Here is a 12661-nt window from a genome sequence, read left to right on the forward strand (position 1 = left end):
GTGTGTGTGTGTGTGTGTGTGTGTGTGTGTGCGTGCGTTTGTGTTATGCGCGGAGTAAACAGGCCCTCGCCCGCCCCCATGCACTGTGCGTCGGACTGGCAGCATTCCTTCAGTGGGTAATGATGTATAAAACTGTGAGCCAGCGGGACACACAAGTTGATTAGTGGCTAATGTTCCTCTCAGCATCGCCATCCATCTTCATCACTGCCCACCCCACCCTCCCGCACCACTGAGTGTGTATTTGCACAACTGAGGTTGGTTTATGTAGAGAGTGAAAATACATAATAAACTCAAAGATTAAAACCCCCTTTGGAGCGGGGTGGTCGGAAAAATGGCACAGTCGAGGAAGCGGGTGGTGAACTGATTGCACATGAAACGAGACCGATGACACAGCATCTCTCAGTCTTCTTCTTTCTCTTCTCTCTTTCACTCTTTCTCTGTCTATTTCTTTGTCTCTTTCTGTCTGTCTCTCTCTCTTTATCTCTCTCTCTTTATCTGTCTATTCTCTTTGTCTCTCTCTTTCACTGGTTGTCTGTGTGACCTTTTTGATCACTTTCAGAAGAGATTTCAACAGCTGAAGCTGTCCTTGCGCTGAAAAGTTACAGATAGCTTCCACCACTACACTGCAGTTTTTTTTGTTTTTTTGATTTGCTGATTTGCTACCAAAAAAAAAACCTCATCAAAGGTTTAGTTAGAACTATTAGAACCATTAATTTACTGTCTTAAGCCACTTCTTGACATTTCACCATTAAAGGCATTTCTAGTTGTGAAAAAGTAAATCCTTTAGGGCTACAAATAACTTATTTATTTAAATGTCACTCTTGGCTTGATAAAGAACTTATGAAGAAACATTTTTAAAGAGAGCAATATATCTCTCACCGGACCATAAGATATTCGTTGCTTGTCTAAAATAGAAACGGAATGTGTCCCCACAGCCACCCTGCGTGTGACCCTTTGGGTCCATCCATGTGTTGGAGAGGCACTGCGTGGGACTGGGGCTGGACTCTTACGTGCAGCTCAGCTTCCTCACTAAATAAATGGAAATGAGTGATGACCTCATCACTGCCGCGGGCACTCTCATAAGCACATGTCTCTCTCTGTCTCTCTCTTTATCCGTCTCCGCCTTTCTCTCTTTCCATCTCTCTCTCTCTCACACACACACACTCTAAAGTATTTATTTCTTCTGTAAAATAACAAGAGGAGAGAAGAGAACAATAACTGTAGATATGTTTTGACTATCTACTAACATAATCAACACTATCATCTTGGGGCTGACAACTGCTGTAACAATATTTATGATCTGGTAGCCATTTTGCCTCATCTTTTCCCTGAGATTATTAAAGAATAGCATAACAGGACATGGATAGATGTATACACAGCAGAGTAACATGAAGCGTGGACAGTGTATATAACATGAATTCTAATGGATATCTGTCGCACTGCCAGAAGTATATAAAGATGAGACTTTGGATTTGGATTAGATTCAGTCTGATAATAAATTATCTTTTTTTAGAGACATATAGCGTGTACAATATTTTTTGGTTTATTGAAGTGCATTGTATTTTGTCAGTGGGTACCTTTTACTATAATTCCAAATATTATCATAATTCATGTACAGAGAGGATTACTTGCATTGATTACAAACAGTATACATGTATTTTCTATGATTTTTTTTTCTAATTATTTATCCGTTGATTGTGATTTCTAACGTGCTGCTCAATGATATCTATGAACTGTTGCTTAGAATAGATTCACATAGCCCCGGTGACTTTTGCAGCAGAATAATTACATTTAATCACAAATAAATACCATGACACCTTGATTTTGTTTCTACCTGAGAAATGTGCCCATACTTCTAAAGAGTATAATTTGTTCCATTTAAATGAACTTAAACTATATATTCACAAGTAAGTTTGTGATGCAATGCTACTGTTATATAGTGGCAATTTGAATGCAATGAATCGTCAATGTAAAAATGTACTGAGACCTATATGCTCACTGAAACTGATCTCATACTGTATCGAATTCCATGTGCATTCAAAGCTTAATCCTGAGCACTAAAAATGATCAAGGCTCGGACAGATGTTCACTAATGATAGAGGCGGGCTGAAGGATGCAATCTCTGCCTCTTTGAGAAACAAAAAAAAGAGTTTGCAGGATGACGTTTTATTTACACTTTCAACAGAAGAATCCTATACACAGGAAATGCTTGTGACTTGTAAGTTCCTCTCCCTCAAATGTGGGCAAGTTTATTTATTTCCAGCAGCATTCCTGGTTCGTGCTCTCCTCATCGGCAGTGTGAGGTCTCTCTATATATATAGCAGCGGAGGGTTTACATGAACTGAACGCTTTACAGTGAGGCTAGCAGGCCACAACACTGCAAACCCTCTAACATGGATGTGATGCACTGTCTAACTTACAATAGCCAAACTTGTGAGTTATGGTGAACCAACAATAAAAGAGATGTACTGTAAAATGGGGGGGGGGGGGGTGATCTCTCCACTGATATCATAAAAGAGTCAGGTTTCATCTTGTGTTTTTTAACAGGAAGAGAATTTGTTTTCATTAATCATGGAACAAAATATAGCCATCAACTCTCTCAAATGGAAAAAATGTCCTCTTTCAAACAAATGTCAGCACTAATTACGGTGAGAGCGTGGGGAGGGTGAAGGCCGTAGTCTAAAAACCCCACGGGCACTACCTTTGAAAACGTCCTTTGAAATATCCCTCTACTGTAGTCCTTGAAAAGTCCTCCTAAAATACTCATCTTTTCATAATACACATTTCGGTACATTTTTGATTCTGGAATCTTCAGTAATTATTTGTTAACTGTGTTTTATTTTTGCTTTACTTTGAGATTCTTATCGCTCTGTGTTGATATCTGACACACCATATATGTATAAGCAGTCCTTACCAGTGACAAAGAGCCACTATTCTCAACCTTTTCAACTTTTTTATTGGTATCTGAAAAGCAGTAACTCCATGGTCAAAACACTCTGTCGGATGAGCATTTGGTTCAGATGTGAACATAGGCTTTTTAAAAGAAATCATATTTGCAATGCAAGGAACCACTCGTATGTTTCAACAGAGGTTTGAGTGAAGCCTTTTCCAGGGATACCTACATTTTAAGACAACATTTTTTACAGATATACCCCTAGTGTGACTCCACCCAAAAATAAAAAATAAAAATCTGACAGATGGGAACTGACAGATAATTTTAGAATCTAATTGTATAACATGGCTCCGCATCCTTTATGTAATGTCCAGTGGCTTATTCAAACACTTAAAAAGGAGTGAATCTTCCACTGTGACACATCTGTCCAAAAATGGCCCTCAAAAGAACCTAGCACATTTATTATTATTTTTGGTGCCCTAGTATGTGCCACCAACTAAGGTAACTAGGGCACCAAAGTACAAACCAAGTGCAGAACCTTGGAATGACTCTGTCTGGAGTTGCTATTCCATTAATAGAAATGGCAAACATCAGAAAAAGGCAGTGCGGTTTAATATGAGCTATAATATTTTTAATTCCGCATTTTCCCAATGCAGTACCTTCAGTATATGGGGTTGGGAACCCATATGTCTTCATTTAAAACTGTTATGGCAAACAAAATCACAGTTTATAGTCATAGGAATTACACCACACACTTAGCTTTCAAAACACATTCCGAATTTAGAAGTGGCTAAAAAGGTAGACATATACTTAATCTATAAACAGTGAAAAGCATAGTGGATAAATGGAAAGACACATTGACACGAGAACAGTCCAAAATGCTCTCCAAAATGTTTCTGTGGATTAAGCTGCTCAATAGGTTTGATCAGGAATTATTTTCCCAGGTGAGACTCAACTGAGGTGAAGGACGTTTTCGGGACAAGTGAGAGACAAATAGGAGCAGAGTGGAAATCCCATCGAATACAACCGCGGGTTGCGCGCGCCAAGGAGCACAGAAGAGGTAAGCGCGTGACTGCGCGTCTCCAAGCAAGGCGCAACAGAGCTCCCGAAACTGCACCTGCGCTGGCTTGTCGTGGCTCTTTTAGATAATATGTTCTCTATGCTGAAACCGTTGGATTTCTCTGTAGTTTTAATGGGATTGAATGAAGGAACGCACAGGTTGGAATCTGCTTCGGAGATAAGTGCACTTCTCCTTGAACCTAACAAGGCGCTTGAATCCTTCTTATCGGCAGTAACGGGGCTTCGGCTCTCCGTCTCGCCCGTGTGGGCTGCTGGAGCGCCAAGCCTCGCTGCCTCCTGCCATGATGTACTTGCATCTGTAACATGAGGATTCGGGACTGCGGGGAGACAGTCCTGAGACGAGCCTGTCGGATGATATTTGCTGTGTGCGCTCAAATCTGGGTAATGCACTGATGCGTTCTGTTGAATTTGAACCCTATTCAACTCACCAAGGACTGGCTTCATTTCTTCATTTTTCTGTTCTTTGTGTTTCTTTCCTGAGTCTCTGAATGTCCTCTCTCCCTGAGGTGAATCCTCGCGCGCCGCGTGCGTACAAGAGTCCGTTTTAGGAACGCAATGCTGCTGAGCGACTAGGACTTTACTCCTCTTATGGCTCGATTTGGCGTCCCCCACGTCTTGGCCTTTGGACTTTCTTTTCCTCCGCCTGTAGTTCCCATTCTCGAACATGTCAAGACACTTCGTATCAAGAGTCCAATAACTGCCTTTCCCTGGTCGCCCTTTTTCCCTCGGAACTTTGATGAAGCAGTCGTTCAACGACAGGTTGTGTCGGATCGAGTTTTGCCAGCCCTGCTTGTTGTCATGGTAGAAAGGAAAGCGGTCCATGATGAACTGGTAGATACCACTCAGAGTGGCACGCTTCTCTGGCGAGTTTTTGATGGCCATCGCAATAAGAGCTATGTAGCTGTACGGAGGTTTCTGCGGAGGCTCCTGTCGAGGAGAAGCAAACCCCAAAGTTGGAATCAGCCCCCCGCCCTCACTTCCATACACATAAATCAAGGATGAATTGGAGAGAGAGAGAGCCGAGGAGGGCACACCGAGCTGGGGCACTCGACTGTGGTACAAGCTCATTACTACTTAGTCTCGCTTCTTCCAGCTGCGAGTCCGGAGGGTAGAGCCCGCATCAAGAGCTGCTCCTGCAAAGACTGCGAGACTCCTGCCGCGTTCCGTCGTCATGAGTCTAAAATGTTCAATAATTGTTGTACGTTTGCTGTTTTATGTTGACTTAGCTCTGGAAAATAAATTGTCTATGATAAACACTCGCCGTGTTCCCAGCCCACCCACATTAATTAAAATTTCATTGCCGAAAGCCCCGGCTCTCTCCCCGCGTGTCCCTAGCGTACCAGCCAATGGTGTGCCGGGTTATTCCCTCATTTGTTTATAGAATTAGTCTGTTGATAAGTCTGCCCACCCAAGTTGAATCAAGCTGTGTTTATTTGGAAAAATTTCCGGGCACCCAATACATAAACGTACTGATCTGATGTTTGAAATATCACGTCCACCCTTGACGCTGAAAGTTGCTCGCACAGAGAGAACAAGCAAACACGACAGAGCTCTCACTAGGAGATGCTGTGGGTTACTTAAAAAGAAAACAAAGTATGTGAATGGAAAATAACTTAAATAATTTCACTCTATTCAAGATGTTAGTGTCCCATCCGTCACAGAGCCTATAGGCTACTTGTTTTTTATTTCTATATATTGAATTTAGGCTATATTTAAGCTTTGGGTATTTTATCGGATTTTTGCATTACTGACTTTATCTCTGTTATATTTTGTCTTTCCGCAGTCATTTGGGAAGAGACCAACCCATGCAGATGTGTGTTCAATCCCCCATATTGTCTACCGCCTCCACAAACGCGTGCAGTAAAAATTCAACAGTTTTAAGAGTTTTATCAACAATGCCGTCCAAGAGCAGCTATTTCCATAAAAGGGGGATTTGGTGGGATGTTAGGGTAAACTATATTATTTGTAGATACGTGCATGATGCTTTATATTATGTATTTTCCTGTTTAGAAGAAAACGAAGGATTATAACAACTTTACAAGTGCACACAGCTGGTCTGTGCTTACATTACCAGTTAGGCGGTTTCAGTGAATAAACTCTGCATCTTTCCCGGGGTTTGAGTGTTTTTTTTTTTAACAGGTCATGGGCGATTATTTATAAAGAACAAAGCCCCAAATTGACTATGCTGGGCCATATGTGCAAAAGAATTCATTTTAGCCTTACTTCAGTTCAGACTAAAACCTTTCTGTGTAAAGTAGTATAGGCCTACTCACACATGTCTTTACAAGCTTTCAAATGTCACCAAAGAAAACAAATCAGACAAACTATGATTTTGAAGTTGATGTTTATTTATTGCTTTCTTTTTATGTTTGCTGTTCTAATTAAATACGGAACTGTATGTGAATTTATGCAGTTTCTCCATGATAGTGCATTTATAATGCACCTTAATTTACCCTTACAGTCTAATTGCCTTAAATAATGTGGATTTATCTATCTCTCTATCTATCTATCTATATCTATCTATCTATCTACTCAGCCTCATTAGTATAGAATTTTAGAAAGTTAACTCAGATTCAATCAAGATTCAAGAAAAATATCTTTTAATTTTAGAAAGTCTTTTTTTAAGAAAGTTGATTAAATTAAATAGAAGAGAACTTTCAAATGGATTATATATGGCCTGCATGGCTTGCAACAGACAAGCAAATAGTAAGACAAAAACAGGTGGCACTACCCATTACAGTTTTTCTCAGTCGCTTTGGTGCGTTTCTCAGATCAGAATGAAAATTCTCATAGTTCAACCTCCACAACATTTAGTCATTTGTACACAGCAATTTCTCCTTCCTCTGAACAAATTGCAAATGCTTTCGGACATGTATCAGTTGCTTTCATACAATTCTCTGCTGTTTTATAAACATTATCATTTGCTTATGTCATGTCAGTCAAAATGAACTATACTTATGAATGCTGAATAGTCGTTCCCAATAAAACTAATAGTCTTCATTTCATTGCTTAAGTCATTACATACAAAATTGTTAAACTAGTTATCAAATTCTGTGACAATGCTGTAGAATTGCAAAGAGCATATACAGTAAAAATGTTAAACGTACGTATTCAGTGTCTTGTACTCACTTACTCCCCTAAGCAATGTGTAACTTTACTGTATTTTTCAAATGGCTGTAAGTTGTGTATAGTGCTGTCTTGAGCATGTTCAGGTAGTGTCACTGAGTTCTGACCTTTTTTTGCATTGGAAAACACTGAGAATAAACTGCCATAATGAAAACATGACAAAGCCATTTGATATCTTGTTCATAAACGATGGGGTCAAGACTTCTCATTTTGATGACAGTGGCAGTTTCATGGACATGAATACTTGCTTTTGAGTAATGGACTATCCATTTTGAGCAAGTGACGTGCTTTTGCAGGTTATCCACTAGGTTTTGCAGTTTGCACTAATTGTTTTGAGAAATACACTAACTGCTGTGCAAATGTTAATAGTGATGTGAGAAAAGCACCAAAGCGACTGAGAAAAACTGTAAGAATAGGTTGTGTCAATGTCTGTGCAGGAACTTTGCAGAATTAAATGGTAGCACTGAAAGAGAGCACTGATGATGACTTTAGCCAACAGACTTGTGGCCATCTCTCTCTCTCTCTCTCTCTCTCTATGTGTGTGTGTGTGTGTGTGTGTATTGATGTATGTGTGAGTGTGTGTGTGTGTTGATGTATGTGTGAGTGTGTGTATGTGTGTGTGTGTCTGTGCACGTGCATGCATGGCTGTGTGCACTCATGTAAGTTAGGCCACTTGGCCGTTTCCCTGCAGCCCTGATCAGATACAGCAACATCCATTATGGTCCATTGTAAGTAAAATACATTTGTGTGGCCAATTTATATAGAGTTATTTAAAAATGTATGGGAAAATCACTATTGTTACAAAAAGGGCCAAAATTACTGGGCATGTGTTTGTGGAACTGTCAATTAGCCTATTTGTCATTGATCAAATAAATAAACAAATAAAAGCAGCTGTCTCTTGTTAGGTCCTCCTGGTAAGCTCAGGCCGGGCTCCTTGCAATGCTGCAGTTTGTTATATTGAACAACTATGCAGCTTGCTGACAACTCAATAAAAAAAAATTTGTCAACAAAACATGAAACAGTTGAATTGGTTCCCTTTTAATCATAAAATCATCAACCCTCTGACACAATCCCTATAATAACCACTTTTTCTCAAGCACTGGTCATTTTTTTAAGGCCATGGTTGTAAAGAAATATCTAAGTGGGAAATTGAGATGTATTAGGCACATCTGTCTTTCATTTCAGAATGTCAATGTGTGTTGTTTGAAAAATATTTTTGTCAGATTTACTATCAAAAGTAAGTCTATTGTCCTGGCACTGACATAGGTATATTGACACAATATTATTTTGCCTAATCTTAATAAAAAAAGATTAAAATGAATCTTGATCTCTGATGTAAAATTTGTTTTCCTCATATGTTGACTTTTCCTATATTTCCAAGTATATAGGCTATTATTTTACTTTACTAATAGGCCATCTCATTTTCTTCATTATCAGGACTTGGCAGACACCTTGTTTCCTCATCAGCCTCTAGCATGTTACTGTGTTTCCAGTATCAAAACACTTAGCTAATTCCATTTTCATTGGATTTTTAAACAGAAATTCAACTCATAATTTGATGTAGCCTATCCACCCATGTTATACTTTCTCATACTGTCAACCAGACTGCTACCCTACAGAGGTCAAGGTGAGCTTGCTGCTAACATCAGTTGACTGTTGAGAAGTTTACATTTTAAAACATTGTTGCATTGTTACCTGTCTATGCTCTGGGTGGATGGTTTAAAAACAGCCGACGTCCGTCCCATTCTCTTTCTTGGTGGCAGGCAGGATAGAGGTGAAGTGTGCGTGTTGGTATCTTAGTCAGGGGGCCTATATGGTTTCTGTGGGTTTGAAATGTTAATTTTTGGAGAGTGGTTGGACTGTCTTTAGAGGTCATTGAACATGGAGAAAAAATATGTCTCCATTTTTTTTTACCTGTTTCAACCCTATTTTTTTGAAATTGTATATTTCACTGTAATTAACACCATACATTTCGCCTAAATCACTGGCTATGTTGAATAAAGTTCACAAAACAGTTATTTTCAACAGTATGATGTCAGTATTATGATTGTATGTCAAACAATTAGAGATAAGATCAATAACCAATCAGTTTCACCAAATACACATACTCCATTGCTGAAAGATAGCAAAAACATAACAGAATCACAGATGAGACTTCAAACAACATTTCATTTTTTTCCATATACCGTACACAACATATTAGATCTCACTTCCACAATTTCCTCATCAAAATCTACAACTAGTCTACTAGACCCTATTCCTACACACCTTCTTAAGACTGCTCTCCCCTTCCTGGATAATGTTTTGCTCTTGATTATAAATAATTCAATGCTATCAGGGCATTGATGCTGTATGAGACATTTTACTGCACAACAAAATTATTACACGTTGGGCTTAGATGGCAAACTGTACGATTTTACTTGATCTGTAAGACAATAAAGAGACCAAACAGTACGAGAAGGAGTTATAGTGGGCTACTGACTGTTGTCATTACATGAATGCAGATGGGCATTTTTCACAGGTAATGGGGAACTTCCCGTTTCTTCTGTCACAAATGAATCTTAATAGGCCTACATGTTGCCTAACAAAACATATACAACAGAAAACGTTCTTCTTAACACATAAATCTACCGAAATTATTTGTATGTGGTCGTCACGTTATCTGTCATTGATTTGGGCTACAGCGTAAAACTTTATCTAGCTTCATCTAACTAGTTTATCAGGTGACCAGTCGGCAAAAATGCTTGTTTGGTGCTGAATGAGACATTTTACTGCACAACAAAATTATTACATGTTGGGCTTAGAGGGCAAACTGTAAGATTTTGCTTGATCTGTATGTTACCTGGCTGATGGGGTACGGGAGAAGCAGCCTGTCAGCGACCATGCCTGCTATCTGAAGACGCTTACTGAACTGCTATGGTGCTGCGCATTTGGCGTGCCCTGCGCGCGACTGCGCGAGTTCACGTGACAAAGGAAGAGAGATAGGCTGGTCGGGTGTGCGCAAGGAGGTGGCTCATTTCGGGGCATTGTTTCAGTCGTTTTTAATGGCTTAGGTTTTCAAAAGATCATTTCAAAACCGAACTCAGTAAAATCTTAATAATATTAATAATAATAATAAAAAAAACAAGTTTCAAAAGGGCATTTTCGTTGATAAAGGGCAAACTTCCTAGTGCTTTAGCACCACCTAGTGTTTATGTATGCACGCCTATGCTTGTATCAATACTGGTCCTTCTGGACCTCAGCGCTGCCTTTGACACCATAGACCATGACATACTGTACTACTTAGGCTTGAAAATTTGATAGGCATCAGACTCAGCACTTGCTTGGTTTAGATTATACGTTCCTAACCATCAACAATTTGTACAGGTCCATAATAAACCATCTACCCAGATTATGGTAAAATATGGAGTGCCTCAAGGCTCAGTGCTGGGGCCCCTGTTGTTTAGCAGATGATACACAACTATACCTCTCCATAAAACCTGATGAATTAACCCCGTTAGCCAAACTTGACACGTATGTATAAGAGATATAAAGACATGGATGACGAATAATTTCCTGCTTTTGAACTCAGATAAAACAGAAGTCAAGGTTTTAGGTTCTAAAAATATGAGGGATATCCTATCCACATCACAGGCTACAAATAGTGATCTTCCACTGACCTCATCCACAAGTGTTAAAAACCTAGGAGTTATAATTGACCAGGACCTAGAACTAAATAATCACATAAAACAGATCACCAAAACTTCATTTTACCATTTAAGGAACATTTCAAAGATAAGGAAGTCCTTATCCTTACCAGATGCCGAGAAATGAATCCATGCTTTTGTCACCTCAAGGATAGACTATTGCAATGCTATTACGCTGGCTGTAATAATACCTGTCTAAAGAGCTTACAGCTTATACAAAATGCAGCTGCTCACACACAAAAAAGAAAAATGAACATATTTCCCCCATCCTAGCATCTCTACACTGGCTACCTGTTAAAAGTCATTGACTTCAAAATATTACTTATATCTCTTGGTTGGTTGCCTGCATTGAAAGAGGACACCTCATGAAGACACTCTTATGTCTGCTTCTGACACAAGAAGCACTTATCTATGCTGGCAGCAGCTGCTGCTGAACAAGTGTACAAGGTCCCTCTAGATGGACTTGATGCAGTTGGAGGTGTTGCTGCAGGTTCAGAAGATGGTCTACCACTTATTTTCTGAAGACACTGAGTCCTGTCTGCTTCACATGATTTCTAGGAGTGAATCTTAGCATGCTGCAGATGCTCACTGTTCCAGGTGGATTTGTAGCAGTTCCTGTGCCAAACTGCTTTGTTCTGTTGTAAAATAACTGCACTGTAACATTGTAATCGTTGACTGATCTGTGATCACCAATCTCCATACTCTCTCATGGACAAAAACAAGAATATTTTTTTTATAACTGCCAGCTAAACAGCCAACTGTCACTGCTAGTGTTTCTCTTTCTCTCTCTTACACACACACACACACACACACACACACACACACACACACACACTCACCTGTCTATCTGATCCTTTTACCCTTTCTTTTCTTCACACTTACATAGGCTACTGAAGGCCTTACAGACTTCAGCTGATACTAGCTATGTAAAAGTCTATTAAACTTGATTTAACAGAGATTTCTGCACTTTGTGCTCTGAATGGGTGTAGACAAGAACTGGCAGAGCAGGCTAGGCCTACACTCAAGCACACTAATAGGCATGAATTGATATTGAAGTATTATTTTTTTAAGCGGACACTTTCGAGAATTTTAGGCACAATTTCTTGTTAAAGAGATCAATTATCAGCCTAAAAATGTTTTATAATGTTGTATTGTTTATGTGGTCCACTTTGCACACTACCTTGTACAATATCTTTGCTTTTTGGCACCAAACCCTATGCTATAATACCAGCAATGTGAGGTTTATGGACAAAACACCAAATTTTACATTTTCTGAATTTGACCTTTGATTTGGGTCCTTCAAAACCTTCAAAAAAAACGGAGACATGTTTTTTTCTATTCTTAAGAACCCCTAGAACAAAGATATAATACTCTCCAAAAATTAACATGCGAATCCCACAAGCCCCCAAATTAGACACATAGGCCCCCCTACTATCTAGTATGGACAAACATAAAGTAGGCCTAGTAACTTCTGGAGTAATTGGTCTGGAAGGCTAACTTTTTGCTCAGGCAAGACGTAATTATTTTCGTGCACTGACCTGTAATTATAGGGCGGAGCTCTCAATCTTGAGGATCATAAAAAGCAATTTCCACCTATTTTGAACAAACAGAAAATGCTTTGCTACATCCATGCAGCCGATTGTGTAGGCTACTTGTCTGCTATGATTTTAAAATTTTCAATTGCTATGTTGGTCACAATGCTCTGGTCCCATGCTGAATATGTCCTACCCCATAAAACAAATAGGCCATATTTCCTCGTTTGAGTCATTATATGTAAAAGTATTGAACTGGTTGTCATAACTAGTTATGCTACAGTAAATCTGATTTACAGTGGTTCACACCAGGGGTTCACACAGACCACATTGGAGAATCTGCG

General features: G+C 39.4%; 1 protein-coding gene across 1 annotated transcript; it reads right to left on the reverse strand.

The window, feature by feature from the left end:
- Nucleotides 1-2861: 2861 nt before the first annotated feature.
- Nucleotides 2862-5238, reverse strand: foxl1 (forkhead box L1). The gene has a single exon (XM_076302036.1). It carries the CDS (start codon nt 5039-5041, stop codon nt 3845-3847), a length of 1197 nt encoding a protein of 398 aa, XP_076158151.1. The 5' UTR covers nt 5042-5238; the 3' UTR covers nt 2862-3844.
- Nucleotides 5239-12661: the final 7423 nt, after the last annotated feature.

Source organism: Alosa pseudoharengus, unplaced genomic scaffold (assembly GCF_046254945.1).
Source record: "Alosa pseudoharengus isolate Yale_2024_CS ecotype anadromous, Long Island Sound unplaced genomic scaffold, YU_APseudo_1.1 YU_APseudo_1.1_scf_10, whole genome shotgun sequence".
In the NCBI taxonomy this organism is placed as follows: domain Eukaryota; kingdom Metazoa; phylum Chordata; class Actinopteri; order Clupeiformes; family Clupeidae; genus Alosa; species Alosa pseudoharengus.

Excerpts from the sequence above, each read along its gene's own strand:
- foxl1 (XM_076302036.1), bottom strand. The coding sequence starts at position 5,041 with ATGAGCTTGTACCACAGTCGAGTGCCCCAGCTCGGTGTGCCCTCCTCG.